This window comes from Callospermophilus lateralis, chromosome 10, assembly GCF_048772815.1.
Source record: "Callospermophilus lateralis isolate mCalLat2 chromosome 10, mCalLat2.hap1, whole genome shotgun sequence".
Classification (NCBI taxonomy): domain Eukaryota; kingdom Metazoa; phylum Chordata; class Mammalia; order Rodentia; family Sciuridae; genus Callospermophilus; species Callospermophilus lateralis.
Window position 1 is genome coordinate 85292343 of NC_135314.1, and position 16628 is coordinate 85308970.

The 16628-nt window shown below is 31.3% G+C and overlaps 1 protein-coding gene across 2 annotated transcripts in view; it reads left to right on the forward strand.

Annotated features, from left to right (window-relative positions):
* Ccdc39 (coiled-coil domain 39 molecular ruler complex subunit) overlaps nucleotides 1-16628 on the forward strand; it is a 60085-nt gene that overhangs the window by 22511 nt on the left and 20946 nt on the right. For both annotated transcript variants that reach the window (XM_076868579.2, XM_076868580.2), the window contains exons 8-13: nucleotides 5242-5345; nucleotides 5640-5772; nucleotides 7673-7867; nucleotides 8781-8945; nucleotides 10452-10589; nucleotides 12399-12607. In XM_076868579.2, the coding sequence (XP_076724694.1) occupies nucleotides 5242-5345; nucleotides 5640-5772; nucleotides 7673-7867; nucleotides 8781-8945; nucleotides 10452-10589; nucleotides 12399-12607 (944 nt within the window). The remainder of the gene's footprint in view (nucleotides 1-5241; nucleotides 5346-5639; nucleotides 5773-7672; nucleotides 7868-8780; nucleotides 8946-10451; nucleotides 10590-12398; nucleotides 12608-16628) is intronic.

A 16628-nucleotide genomic window follows, 5' to 3' on the forward strand; every position in this document is an offset into this window, starting at 1 on the left:
GGAGAAGAAAAGATTTTTTTCTGTATAAAGAGAATAATTATATCAGATCATAAAAATAAATAATTTCTTGCTTAAGTTAGATGTCACTGCTGATAGCTCATTCTTAAAATTTTCAGGGTTTAAGCCACTTTCAGAAAAGGATTGATTGATTCACTTATTGTATTATTCAGTCATAATTTATTTATCAAGATGTAATTACAATATAGTAATTTATTCTTTTAAAGTGTCCCATTCATGAAGTATCTTCATGAAGTTGGGGAATTATCACCACTGTCTAATTTTAGAATGTTTTTGTCACCCCCAAAAGAAACCCTATCTTCAATAGTACTTATTCTCTTCCCTTCTGTTGACCCCTGACAACTATTGATCTACTTTCATTCTCTAGAGATTTTCTTATCCTGTACATCTCATGTAAAAGAAATATAACATGTAGATTTTTGTCTGGCTTCTTTACTATATTTTCAGGGTTCACCCACATAATAGCATGCATAAGTACTTCATTCCTTCTAATGCAGAATAATATTCCATATAATGGATATACCCATCATTTAGGCATTCATCAGCTGATCAACATTTTGGTTGTTTCCACTTTGTAAAGCTATTTTGAATAATGTCGCTGAGAATATTCATGTTATTTAATTTATTAATTATTAAAAAATATTTTATACACTAGGATGTTAGAACCTCTGTCTTACATTGAGATAGTTACTATTGATTCTCTTTAATAGATTGCAAATTTTCTTTTATTTTAAAAATACATGCATCTTTTTTCTGGGCTTTATTGACAAATGATTGACAAATGAAATTGTGTATATTTAGGGTATAAAATGTGATATTTTGATAGGTATATACAATGTGAGGTGATCACCCTGATCATGCTAATTAATACATCTATCACTTCACATAACTATTTGGGTGTGTGTGGTGATAAACTTAAGAACTACTCAAATTTCAAATATATAATACACTAATGTTAATCATGCTATACTTTAGATTTCCATAACTTCTTTACAACTGAATAGTTATATCCTTTGACCAAAATCTAGCCCCTACTAACCAGAATTCTATTATTTGCTAATGCAAGTTTGACTTTATTAGATTCCACGTATAGATGAGACATGCAGTATTTGTCTGTTTCTTGCATGACTAATTTAGATAATGCCCTCACATTTCATCCATATTTTTAGAAGTAGCAGAATTTTTTTCTTTTTCAAGGCTGAACTATTTTCCATCATGTGGAATATAGTTTCTTTATACACTCATCTGTTCATGGATACTTAGGCAGTTTCCCTCTGTTGACTATTGTGAATAGACTACATTGAACTTGAGGGATTAAGTCTGTCTTTAGCATGATTTTCTCCTTTGGGGTCTTGGTCCAGAAGTAGGATTACTGGATTATATGGTAGTTCTGTTTTTAATTTTTTGAGGAACCTCCATATTTTTTTTCCATAATGACTTTAAAAATTTACATTCATACCACCAGGAAAATTTCCCTTCCTCCACATCCTCTTCACTTTTTATTTTTTGATAAAAGTCATCTTGGGTGTAAGGAACTTTTTTTCATGTACTTTTTATATTAAATCCAAAAAAATTACTGTGGAAACTAATTAGTTTTTTCCTTAGAATTCTTCTCAGAATTTTACGGTGTTATTTTTATTTATTTATTTTTTAAGAATTTTATTTGTTTTAATTAGTTATACATGATAGTTGAATGCATTTATACACTTTGTATCATACATAGATTGGATATAATTTTTCATTTTTCTGAGTGCACATGTTATAGAATCACATTGGTTATGTAGTCACATATATACATAAAGCAGTAATATCTGTTTTGTTCCACTGTCTTTCCTATCTTTAATTCATTTTTAAAACTTGTTATTTCTAGATACACATGACAGTAGAATGTATTTTGACATATTATACATACGGAATAAGTATAAGTTGTTCCAACTAGGATCCCATTATTGTGGTTGTATATGATGTGGAGTTACATTGATCATGTATTCCTACATAAGGATAGGGAAGATATGTTCGATTCATTCTACTATGTTTTCTATTGCCATTCCCCCTCCCTTCCCTGCATTCCCCTTTGTCTAGCCCAATGAACTTCTAATATTCTCCTTCCTTGTTGTGAGTTAGCATCCACACATCAGAGAGAACAGTCTACCTTTGATTTTTGGGGACTGGCTTATTTCACTTAGCATGATAGTCCCTCAGTTCTATCCATTTACTGACCAATGCCATAATTTTATCCTTCTTTATGACTGAGTAACATTCCATAGTGAATATGTACCACATTTTCTTTATCCATTCATCTGTTGTAGGGCACCCAGCTTGGTTCCATAGTTTAGCTATTGTGAATTGAGTTGCTATAAACATTAAAGTGGCTGCATTACTGTAGTATGCTGATTTAAAGTCTTTTGGGTATAAGCTGAGGAGTGGGATAACTGGTTCAAATGGTGGTTCTATTCCAAGTTTTATGAGGAATCTTCAGACTGCTTCCCAGAGTGGTTGCAACAATTCACAATCCTACCAGCAATGTATGAGTGAAACATTTTCCCCACATCCTCACCAACATTTATTGTTACTTGTGTTCTTGACCATTGCCATTATGACTGGGGCAAGATGGAATCTCAGTGCAATTTTAATTTGTATTTCCTTAATTACTAGAGTCATTGAACACTTTTTCATATATTTGTTGACCACTTGTGTTTCTTCTTCTGTGAAGAGTCTGTTTAGTTCTAAGCCCATATATTGATTGGGTTATTTTATTTTATTTTGGGTTTTGGTGTTAAGTTTATTGATTTTTTTTGTATATCCTGTAGATAAATGCTTATCTGGGTGCATGTGGGAAAGTTCTTCTCCTATTCTGTAGGCTCTCTCTTCACATTTTTGATTATTTCCTAATCTGTGAAGAAGCTTCTTAGTTTAATTCCATCCAATTTGTTGATTCTTGATTTTAACTTTTTGTGCTTTAGAAGTCTTATTGAGGAAGGTGGTTCCTAGGATGACATGGTAGAGAGCTGAAGCCTACTTTTTCTTCTAGTAGGCATAGTCTCTAGTCTAATGCCTAGGTTCTTGATCCACTTTGAGTTGATTTTTGTACAGGGTGAGAAATAGAGGTTCAATTTCATTCTAGTACATATGGATTTCCAGTTTTCTCAGCATAATTTGTTGAAGAGGCTAGCTTTTCTCCAAAGTATGTTTATGATGCCTTTGTCTAGTATGAGATAACTGCATTTATGTGGGTTTGTCTCTGTGTCTTCAATTCTGTTGCATTGTTTTACATGTCTGTTTTTGTGCCAATACCATGCCATTTTTTGTTATTATAGTTCTGTAATACATATTAAGGTCTGATATTGTGATGTCTCCTAAATCTCTTTTCTCACTAAGAATTGCTTTGGGTATTCTGGGCCTCTTATTTTTCCAAATTAATTTCATGACTGCTCTTTCTGTTTCTATGAAGAGCATCATTGGAATTTAAGAGGAATTGCATTAAGTATGTATAGTACTTTTGGTAATATGGCCATTTATAATATTGACATTATTAATTCTGCCTGCCAAGAGCATGGGGGAGCTTTTTATCTTCTAAGGTATTTTTTAATTTTTTTCTTTAGAGTTCTGTAGTTTTCATTGTAGAGGTCTTTCACCTCTTTTTGTTAGATTGATTCCTAAACATTTTGTGTTTTTTGAATTGTGAATGGGGTAGTTTTCCTAATTTCTCTTTCAGTGGATTCATCACTGATGTATAGGAAGGTGTTTGATTTATGGGTATTAATTTTATATCCTGCCACTTTGCTGAATTCATTTATTAGTTCTAGAAGTTTTTTGGTGGAATTTTTGGATCTTCTTAATATAGAATCATGTCATTGGCAAATAGTGATAGTGTGAGTTCTTCTTTTCCTATTCATATTCCTTTAATTTCTTTTGTCTGTCTAATTGCTGTGGCTAGAGTTTCAAGGACAATGTGGAATGACAGTGGTGAAAGAGGGTATCCTTATCTTGTTCCAGTTCTTAGAGGGAATGCTTTCAATTTTTCTCCATTTAGAATGATGTTGGCCTTGGGTTTAGCATATATAGCTTTTACAATGTTGAGGTATGATCCTACTATCCCTAGTTTTTCTAGTGTTTTTAACATGAAAAGGTGCTGTATTTTGCCAAATGCTTTTTCTGTATCTACTGAGATGATAATATGATTCTTGTCTTCAAGTCTATTGATGTGATGAATTATGTTTATTTGCTTATGCTATACGATAGCTTTATAATATAGTTTGAACTCAGGAAGTGTGATTCCCCCAGCTTTGCTTTTCTTGCTCAAGATTGCTTTAGCCATTTGGGTTTTTTTGTGATTCAATATGAATTTTAGGATTGTTTTCTACTTCTGTGAAGAATGATGTTGGAATTTTGATAGGAATTTTATTGAGTCGGCTTCAAGTATTACAAACATTCAGACAATGTTACTTTTTCTAACTCATGAATACTGGATATCTGTTTCTATTTCTTTGTGTCTTGTATAATTTATTTTATCAATATTTTCCAGTTTTCAGCATAAGATTTTTGACCTCCTTGGTTAAATTCATTCCTAAATATTTTATTCTCTTTAGTGGTTTTTGTAAATGAGCTATTTAAAATTTTCTTTTTCAGTAGTTTGTTAGTGTATAGAAATAAACTGTTTTTTATATGTTGATTTTGTATCTTATACCTTTACTGAATTTGTTTATTAGTTTGAACTTAGTTTTTGGCAAAGTCCTTAGGATCTTGCAAATTTAGTGAAGGAGAAAATTTATATCTCGGACTTTCTGTTTTAACAATTTAGATTAATGGTAAAATGTAGGTGATTAGAAGGATTTGTGTATTTAGGATGATGTGTTAGAATCTTTGAGATTTTTTTCAGATCCAACTGTACTCATATGATTTTCACAAGCACTTTATATACAGACATTAATTTATCTTGAATCCTGGGATATGGTCTTCCTAAGTAGGTCTAGTGATATTGGACATTTCTGCATTTCAACACATTTATGTAATTTTTTATAATTTAATAGTATTGTAAAGCAGAGCATTTAAAATTTGACATGAAAATAAGTAAGAAAATACATATATATATATTAATTACAAAAAAGTTTTGTGGGTGTGGTATAGGTGAGAACTTAAAAATGGGCACAATTGAACTTCTTAGAAATGAAGTTAATTTATAAGAAAATAAATAAATAATTTTGTCATTTAACTAATGAATAGCTGGATTCTTTAAAAGCCACTGTGAATAGAACTTCCAGTGATTTAGACGCTCTGAGGAAGAATATTTCCAAAATAAAGAAAGATATTCATGAAAAAACAGAAAGGTAAGAAAAAAAGCTATTTAAATATGTTTATGGTTTTTTTAGATACTTAAATTTATTTTCTATAAAATAATTGCAAAATTATAGCTACTACTCTACTGAGCTTAAGACAGTTTTAGCTGACTTTCATCACAAAGGCTGTAGAGCAGTATTTTTATATTTATTAGATATACAATTTATAGTAAAAAGGTTTATAGGAAATTTTCATAAGATATAAAGAAGTCTTAGGATAAATTATTCTTTGTTTTCATTAAATACTTTTTTGGAGTATGTTTTCTATTTTTTCTCACTATTTAGGTTACAAAGAATTAAAAATCATAATCAGATTGTAAAAAAAAAATTAAGTCACATTACTGAAAAAACCATGTCTGTGGAAGAAAAAGCTACCAATCTGGAGGATATGTTAAAGGAAGAAGAAAAAAGTGTAAAGGTAAAGTTTACTTTTAATTTTTAAAAATTAGCAAGAGTGAATTCATTAGACTCTTGGAGTCAGAGGACTATTTGTTTTGAGGCACTGGAAAAGGCTAGTCACCATTTCCTCAGTGAAATTTTCAAAGGAACCTGTAAGGGTGCTCTGTTACAGTGGGCACTACTTGCTTTTATCCTTTTGGGGGGGACCAAAGGGGAGGAAGAAGGGATAGCTGAAGATGATGGCAAATTCCCTAGACATTTTATGAGGCATATATAAAATATCTCTAGTTATATTTGGATGGAATACAGCTTCCTCAGTAGTCATGTAAAAACTTCTGAGTAGCAATCTTGACTTGAGTGGTGTTTGAGTCCAAATCATACAACATTATTTTTTTTAAGTCGTTTTTGTCCTCTAATGGCATGATTTTCTATGGCACATGATAGAGAGCAGTATTAGAACTTACTACAAACTTGTAAAGACTGTAAAATTCATATGAAATAGAGCTTTTGATCACAGGGAATTAAAAAAAATCATTTTTAGAGAAATTAATTAAATTAGAAAGTAAAAATATTGGCAGCAGATGTACTGATCATATTCTAGCAGGACTGTTCATTATCTTAATTTTTTTGATGTTGTCTTTTGTTTGGAAAAAAGGCTAACTCTATCTTTATTGAATATATACTGTATTATTTACCCTAAAACATGGACTTCAAAATTCTGCAAGGTAATCTTTGAGAAGGTCTTAAGCCCAATGAAAACTGTCTGTTTTATGAAAAATGATGTGTTGATTACCAGGTATTTCTTGCTTTATAAAGATTAAAATGTGCCAACCCTAAATTTCTTTTACTTCATATTGAGATTCACTGGTTACCGAAAAGTATAAGAACACAGAAGGAAATTATTTCAACATTTAAAAATGATGACTTTCAATTGATCTTAGCTTGGTAGATCAACCAGAGCTTAGAATACATTAGTGATAAAGTTTCTAGGTCAAGATCAAGTCTGCTTCCAAGAGGAGAAATGAAAAGGGGACTTGTTTATATTTCCTAGGGGGCAGCACATGGCAGGAAGGTCAACATGTATGAATGATAGATAGTGCAAATAGTGTGCTGGGCCTGCCCTCTATTAGCCTATAAAGCCAGTATTTGAATTTCCAGGAATTTATATTATGCTGCTAAACACAGTTACTATTAAAATCAAATTCTATTTATAATTGAATAAATTATATTCAAAACAAAAGCAAAAGTAATAAATATTCAGCATTTATCCCTTCCAAATTATTTTATTATAATCTATGTCTTAAGGTCAAAATTACGTCTCCTATCTGTATGTTAGAAATGCTGCATAATGGTCTGCTTCTGTGTATCATTCCACAACTCTGCATTTAGTGGACTTATGATAGTAGCTTGAGTTTGGCTGCAGTGGTAAATGTTTATATCGTGAAAGTCATATTCTTCTGAATCCCACCTCCATTGGAGAGCTGATGTTTAGACAGTTACCTGCTCATTACATGATCAAAAGAAGATGGAGATTGGGTGACACTGTTTCTTCCCTCCCACACCCTCAAGATGGCAGTGAACTCAGTGAACTTATATATTTTTCTCCAGTGGTGTTAATTTTTTGAGGAAACCAGTGGAGTGACCTAGTATCGAGACTAGGGCCATGTGATATGGAATTAAGATGACAGGACAAAGTGCATGATAGAGGAATAGAAAACTCCTAATTTAGTATACTAGAGTAGATGATAGGAAATGTTGGGAATTTGTTGAAATCATGCATGGGGTTTTATATTCCCAAAAGCTTCAATATTGGTGGCAAGATTTCAAGTTTTTTTATAAGCGCCTAAATTATAGTGTTCATATATAAAAAACATTTAAAATATTATGATTTCATTAACCATTATAATTCTTATTATCAGGAAGTAGAAGTTCAATTGAACATAGTGAAAGATGTGCTATTTAAGAAAGTTCAGGAGTTACAGACTGAGACAATGAAAGAAAAAGCTGTCATATCTGAAATTGAAGGAACCCGTTCCTCTCTGAAACATCTCAACCATCAGTTATATAGACTGGATTTTGAAACTCTGAAGCAGCAAGAAATTATGTACTGTCAGGTAGATGTTACTCTTGTAATTGTCTTCCATATTGATTTTTTATAGTTGTGGTGGTCAAGATGCCTCAATATCCTAAGAAAAGAACAGTTTCTAAGCACTCTTTTGGAAGGACAGACAGATGCTAACGGTGGGATATTATGTTAGGTTCACAGTAGGATAGGGAAACCCTAAAAGCTATTCTTTTTCTCTATCTAACATGAACAGGCAATAAGAGAGACAATTCTAGTGAGGGAGACCCATGTTTTAAAGGAAACGGGGACAGCTGAGCCCAGAACAAAACAAGTCATGGGATACCTGAAAACTAGAAAAAACTATGTTGATTTTTATTTGTGCCATTATGAACACTTCATCCCTATCCCCAGGGCAATAGAGTAAATGTATTTTTCATTTTTTTCTGTATTTATTAAAGACACACACATCTTATGTATTTTCATGATAATTTCTTAACACCCTCTCTTTCTACATCTTAATTTTCTCATCTAATATATTCTTGGTGGTTCAAAATTAAGTATAATTTTTAAAATGATTAATGAGAAGTTTATCATATTTGAACCTTTCATAGTTATTTGTGACTATCTTTCTTGCGTGCTCTAGAAAATGTACCCTCAACGATCCATGTCTATATAAGTCCCGTAAATTTACTAAGGCTTTTAGGGCAGTATGATAAACACCCCTGACTTTGTTACATTTTTAGATTGCTTTCATGTAACTCATGCACTCTGTTGAAAATGGTTTGTTATTGTTCCCTTTAAAGAAAAATTCTATCCTGAATTGCTAAAGGACTAGACTAATTTTACTAAGTGATGATGCCGAGGCCAAATGCATAAGAATGTGTTCAGTGTGTTTTTATGTTACAGAGAAGCTTTGAATTATTTATTTCTCCTTATTAACTTCTTTTTAAAAACTATAACAGGATTTTTACATTCAACAAGTGGAACGGAGAATGTCACGGTTAAAGGGAGAGATTAATTCAGAAGAAAAACAAGCCCTTGAAGTAAAAATTATTGATCTTAGGAAATCAGTGGAACAGAAGAAGGCTACCCTTGGTGTTTTGGAGACACAAATGAAGAAGCTTCATGTAATTTAGCTTTATGTAATTTGTTATGTTTCTGGTATCCTAGTTCACAGTTGTTCAGTTTTAAGTCAATAGGTTTCCAAGATAACTTTGGTTAGGGTGATTGCTAAATTACCCAAATATATAAACAAAGGTTCACATTTTGAGAGACAGTATTAGAATGTAATGTTCCCATTAAACATTTACTATATGGTAAATATTGTATTATATTTCTCTAATATTTTATTTCACTTAGTTCTTATGCCTTGTGAGGAAGGTACTGTTTCTATTTTACAAAGTATGTGACTTATCCAAGGTTACATAGTTAGTACCTAGAGAACTGGGATTTGATCCTTGGTCTATTTGACTTAGAATTACTTTCTGAGTAGACTTTTTAGAACATTGGTAAACTCCAATTTTTTTTTTTTGCCATACTAAATAACTTGATTGCCTATTTTCTCTGAAATGCTCTCTAAAAGAAGCAGCTCTTTTTTTTTTGAGTCATCTATTGTTGTTATTCCACTAATTACTTGTTACAATATTTCAGTTGACTCCATTCAGTTAGTAAGGTGAAAATGTTCTTCATCTTTAAGAGTTTTATTGTGTTTATGGTAGTATAAAAACCTAGAGATGATGAACACTTTTCATATGTTTGTTGATCAATTGTATTTCTTCTTCTGTGAAGTGTCTGTTCAGTTCCTTAGCCCATTTATTGGGTTATTTGGTTTTTTTTGGTATTAAGTTTTTTGATCTATCTATCTATCTATCTATCTATCTATCTATCTATCTATCTATCTCCTGGAGATTAATGCTCTATCCAAGGTGCCTGTATTAAAGATTTTTCCCATTCTGTAGGCTCTCTCTTCACATTATTGTTTCCTTTTCTGTCTAGCAATATGTAATTACATTTATAATAATAATAACAGCCACCACTGATTTCTCATGTGTCAGGCACTGTCCTACATACTTCTTGACAGTAACTGTTTTAATCTTTCCAACAACCTGGGTAGGTAGGAGTTGTTCTCATTTCCATTTCAGAGGTGAGGAACTGAGAAAGAGTAGGTTACCCACCAAGGTCAGATGGCTAATAGGTAATAGAGGTCATCTGATTCTAGAGCTTATTCTTAGGTCCCTATGTTTTCTCAGACCCATAATGTTTTTACTTTGGGACTTGGATAGGATCAAGCAATTCCAGTATAGAAGGGGTGAGTCCTGTAATGAATAAAAATGTATATTCCCTCTTCTTAGAAATGGTGAGCTCCTCATTATTTGGGTTGAGCTAGAACAATGCATAATATTTTCTATAATTATTGAACTCAGCCTAAACCCAAAATATCAATAGATGATGAAAATAAAAATGTTTCTATGTGACTATGTGTGTATATTATGTAAGATACATAGCATGATGAGAGAGTAAAATATCTGATTATAAATATTCGAGAGTGTATAATTTAAGATATTTTCATTATAGTATGTGCTTAATTTAGTTCTTGAAGACATGCTTTCATATATCTTTTTCTTTTTTTACAGAATGATCTTTACTTCATCAAGAAGTCAAACAGTAAAAATTGTGATGAAAAACAGTCCCTCATGACTAAAATAGATGAACTAAATATTTTTATTGACAGATCAGAGAAAGAACTTATTAAAACCAAAACTTTAAAACAGGTACAATAAAATCATGTGCATATATCACTTTAAAAGTCATGTAGAAAATTTTAAAAATATGGAAAATAGTGAAGAAGAAAAAAGTAAGATCACTGTACCTAAGAAAAAGTGTTGAAGTCATATTTTTTCTTTCAGTCTTTTAAAGAAAATTGGCTTTTTATTTTATTTTGTATTTAATAAATTTTAATATATTATACAAATTTCCTAAAACACTAACTACTCCTTTAAAAACAACTCTTGATGACTTCCTGCAAATATATTGCATGAGTTACTATAACTCACTTAAGCACCTTCTACTTTGGGGATATATTTGTTTCCAATGTTTGGCTATTATGCATCACACAGTAATGGAAAATGCACATATGTCATTGTACAGTTTTTCAGTTAGTTTCCTGGGATAAATTTTTAACTATATAATTATTATTATCAAAAATTTTAATTGTAGATGGACACAATATCTTTATTTTTGTTTGTATATTTTTATGTGGTGCTGAGGATCAAACCCAGGGCCTCATGCATTCAAGGCAAGTGCTCTACCACTGAGCCACAACCCCAGCCCCTAACTGTATAATTATGAGAGAGGGAGAGAAGAGGGAGAGAAGACGGAGAGGAGAGGGAGAGGGAGAAAAGGAAGGAAGGAAAGAGAAATATCTTTGGTGTCTTAAAACTATTTTTTAAGCTAAATTGCCCTCTAGAGGCTTTAACTACAACTTCCCCAACAGCAGTGTGTAAACATTCTATTTCATTTACCACCACTGAGGCTGGATATTCTAACTTACAAAACCATTGCCAATTTGATAGACAAATATGGTATCTCATTGTTTTATTCTACATGTTTAAATTTGAGACATTTAAAATATTTTGTTTAAGGATAAAATGTAAAATATTTATGTTTAAATAAAACGTTTACAACATTTTTCCATTATGTTCCATATTTTTCTTTTTGGATATCTAATTTATGTTTTTTGTCTACTTTTCCACCAGAGGTTTATATATTTGAATTTTTAATGAAATATTTTTATATGTGAAAATATTATTTTGTTGTGTTTATATTTTCATTATTTACCTTTACATTTTTATTCAGACATGAAATCTTTTTTAATATCAAACCTGTGGGATTTTTTTTCCTCTTTATAATTTTTATGCTTAGAAGCTTCTTTGTCACCCTAAAAATCAGAAAAATGTTTGCTATTTCTAGTTGCATTGATCTCATTTCTCATGTTAAGTTTTTCATTCATCTAGAATATATTTTTGTACATGTGAGATCTAGTAAGGATATAGTCTCTCCTCCAACTGTAAAGCCAACTGTAAAGCTACATTTACGAAATAGAAAAATCTTATATTTTGTTTCTATGTTTTATTTTTGAGATTGATCAATTTATTCACTCATATGTCAGGACTCTACTTATGACTAAATTGTTTTAAAATAGAAATGTATTTTCATATTATATTGTGAGATTTAGTTGAGTATAAAAATGTTCTTCCATAGGATTTTATGTTTTTTTCTGGACATTTAAATTTCAATTGTGGGAATAATTTCTTTCTTTTTTTTTTCTGCAAAGCCAGAATTTAAAATTGAATGATTTTTTTAAAAAATGACTTAGAATAGCCATGCATTATTTATTTATTTATTAAAGAATCATGACTATGGAGCAATTTAAATTTAACCCTAGTTAATGTCTTTAGTCAATGGTCAAATTAGAAAATGACATATTCTCAAGTTTGACTTTTAGAGTGATAAAAAGAAGATATTTTGGTTTTGATATAAAAATTAATTATTTCAATATTTGAAAATTTTGCTGTTAATAGGATATGATGATAGAGGACAATCTTCTAAAACTTGAAGTTAAACGCACTCGAGAAATGCTTCACAGTAAGGCAGAAGAAGTTCTTTCCCTGGAAAAAAGGAAACAGCAGTTATGTACTGCTATGGACGAGCGAACTGAAGAAATTAAGGTTCATAAAACAATGCTTGCCTCACAAATAAGATATGTTGATCAAGAACGGCAAAGCATAAGGTAATTATCACTTTTGAAACACTGCTAAAGAATTTTGAAAACAAACATGTGTTAAACCATGATGCAAAGAAAAGACCACCGACTACAATTTTAAATGAAAGTAAAGCAAGCTTGTAATTCCTACCAGCTGGGACTGTCTCTCCTGAAATCCTTGGGTTAGAGAACAGTACTCCAGCTATCTAGGAGTGCAGTTTTATAGCACAAAAAGTTGCAAAAAAGGGGAGTGTCTTGAAAACTTACAGATAATAGGATTTTGACAAGCATAATAGAAAGGCAGGTAGTAGGTTAATGGTCTAAATGGTTCAGCACCCTGGAAGTAAATTTAGATCCCAACATCAGAATTTATGAGGCACCATTAGGGTTTCAGAGAGCATTGTTATCTGGTCAGGGAAAGCCAGACATGGGTGAGTTCAAGGCATGGGCAGGCATTCCAAGCAAGTTTAGAAATTGCAGTAATTTATAGTAAAACAGAAATTAACTTTTCATGACTTTGTGTTGAGATGGCTCCCAATCTTAAGATGGAAATAGGCTGGGTTCATTACGTGAAGTGATGCTTGTTCCCTCCATGACCCTGATATTCATCTTTTTCTTATTCGCTTGAAAAGGCCTTAATAGAAGATATAGAGTATGTTATAGCCATAAGTCTAGGCACTTTCCTATCTTTCCTTTGGCTTATTCTTTACTCTTTGGATTCCTGCTTTTACATTAAGATCATTAAGCCACTTGGGGTTGATTTTTGTGTATGGCTTGTGATAAGGATACAATAATGAATTTTTCCATATACAGCTACATTTATTGAAGCAATTTTCCTGCAGGAATTTTTCAGATCTTTTATAAAATTATTCCTGGTCACATGTTATTTTTTACATTGCTGTCAACATTATCTTCTTTTATAGCATTTTATTAATTTTTTTGTTGCTGATATTTACCAATATTTTACAGTTAGTTTCTGTATCTTAAGTATTCAACAAGCTCCCTGAAACTTGAGTTAATTATAACATTCATCTGTAGATTCTATACTTATAGCTATTTCATTCATATAATTTTTGCATAATAATTGTTTTGTTTCTTTCTAATTTTTATAAGTTTTGTTTCTTTTCTATACTTGCTAAGACCTTCAGTCCAATGCTGAATAATGGTGATTACACATGCTTTAATCTTATTCCTGATCTCAAAGGGAAAGTTTTTGTTGTTTTATCCTTAAGCATAAAGCTTACTGTAGGTTATTTATTTATTTATTTATTTATTGCTACAGACTGAACCCAGGGCCTTGTGCATGGTAGGGAAATGCTGTGGCAGTAAGCTATATTCCCAGTGCTGTTTGTTTTGAGATACCCTTTACCATAATTAAGGTAGCTCCCATCTATTTTTATTCTTTGCTTAGAGGTTTTAATTTTTAACATTGGAAATGGCTTTGTCTTTTGTTATTTTTCTGTATTCATTTATATTGATCAGCTTTTCAAAGTTAAATCATCCTTATATTTCTGGAATAAACTCAATATGTCTGCCACATATTTATTATCTTTTGTATGTGCCTAGATTTTGTTTAATAATATTTTAATGCAAGTTTTACATCAATGTTCATGTATACAAATGGCCCACAATTCTCCTTGCTCTATTGCTTTTGTTAGGCATTCCAAGCAAGTTTGGAAATCACAGTAATTTATAGTAAAACAGAAATTAACTTTTCATGACTTTGTGATGAGATGGCTCCCAATCTTAAAATGGAATTAGGTTGGGTTCATTATGTGAAGTTGTTAAGGTTATGTTTATCTTCTTAAAATGACTTATGTGTTTCTTGTTCATTTATATTCTGGATAAGTTTGTAAAAGAGTAGAATTACATCTTCTTTGAATTTTCAAAGACCTCATTGGTAAAACCACTGGAGTTATCTGTTGGGGAAGTTTTTCGGTCCTTTGTTAAATTTATTTATTGGTCATATGGAATAATGCAGATTTTGTATTTCTATTTGATTTAGTTTGGGAAATTGTGTTTTTCCCTGGGGAAATATTTTTTGTACTTCATCCAAAGTTTCAATTATTGCCATCAGTAGTCCATAATATCATTTTATTACTTAATAGTTGTAGCATGTATAGATATTCTTGATATTGTTTATTTGTACCTTGTCATTTTTAGGTGGGATAAGTCTTACAAAAAGTTAATCAATTTTTATCAGTGTTTGAAAAGAATCAGTTCTTACTGATCTTTTCTATTGAGAGTTCATTACTTCATTAATTTCTGATCTCATCTTTACTATTCTCATTTTTTGTGGGGATTTAAATGTTCTTTATCTAACTTCTTTAAATAGATGTGTAGTTCATTATTTTTCAGTATTAAAGCTAAATTTCCTCTAAGTATGATTTTAGCTGCATCCCATGAAATTTGATATTGCCATGGGTTTCTTTTCTTTCTTTTTTTTTTGTCTTTCCTGCCTTTCAGTGTCTTAATTGAAGTTTTATTTTAAAGAGACAACTTTGTGGAGGTATAACTGAGCTACAATAAATAGCTCATATTTAAACTGTACAATATAAATATATACCTGAGAAAACATCACCGCACATCATGACCCCACAAGTTTCTTTGTGCCCCATCGTAAATCCTCCCGCCAGTCCCTTCCCATGTGCCTTTCCAAGATAACTGCTTTTTATACATATTTTAGATTGCATTATCAGGAGTTTTATATGAAGGGAATCCATTAGTAAATACTCGTTTTCTGCCTTTTGTCATTTGACATAATTATTTTGAGACTCCTCCCGTACTGTGTGTAATCACTAATAACATTCCTTTTCATCAGAGATTGGCACACTCTTTTGCAAGGGTTAGACAGTAAATGTTACAGTTCTTTGCAAGCCATATCATCTTTGTTTCAATAACTCTACCATTGTGGAGTGAAAGCAGTCACAGAAAATATGTAAATAAATGAGCATAGCTATATTCCAAAAAACTTTATGAACAATGAAATTTTGTTTTCATCTTTCATAAAATTTAGTTCTTTTGGTTTTTTTCAACTATTTAAAAATGTTAAAGCCATTCTTTGCATGTAGGCTGTACAAAACAGGTGGCAGTCAGAATGGTTTGCCAACTCTGGCTTTTATTTTCTCAAAAGTAGTGTTTCATGATACTCTAATTTGTTTATATATACACCTGATAAAAAATGGACGTTCATGTTCTTTCCAGTTTTTAGCTGTTACAAACAAAGCTGTTATGAATGAACATATGTATTGTTGGCATAGACATGTGCTTTCTTTTTTTCCTGGCTAAATACCTGGGAGAGGAATTACTGGCTCACATGATATTCATATCTTCATCTATTTGTATCTATATCCATATGACTTTTCAAGAAATTACCATGTATTCAATCTTTCTCTCTCCCCTGTCTTTTATTGATTTAATGAATTTTATTTTTCTTCCTTTTAATTGAAAATTAAAAATTCTAATTATTTTTTGTTCATTTTTAAATTCAAAAGAGAATTTGTCTTTCGCTTCTTGAAAAGACTTAGCACCTTTTACTTCTACTTTTTTCCCCTCCTCTTTTATGTATTCTTGAAAACACTGATTAAATTTAGAATACAATGTTTTTATGGGAGGTCTGATTCCAGGGTAATTCAATTTACATCATAGGGAACCTAATTTTTGTTGTTGGGTTTCTTGGAAAGCTTTGGGACAATCTCTTTATCTTTGCTTTTCATGTCTGGGTGTTTAAATTTTTCTTGCTTGGCTTTTAGAGAACTCTTTCAATTAATTATTTTATTCACATCTTTCTTTGGTTCAGGGGAATATTTTTCTCTATTACTTCAACTTTTCTTCTCATCACCACTTTCTCTGTTTTCTCCAATTTTTTTTGCTCATTCTTAGTGGATGTTGACCTCCTAGATCTGTCCTCCAGGTTTCTTAACTTTTCTCTCATTTTCTACTTTATTTACTTTAAAAAATATTCTTATTTTCTCTCTCCCTAGTTCCCTTTCTCTCTGGCTAGCTTCCTCCACATTTCTCCATCTCTCCAACTCACAACTGAATCTGT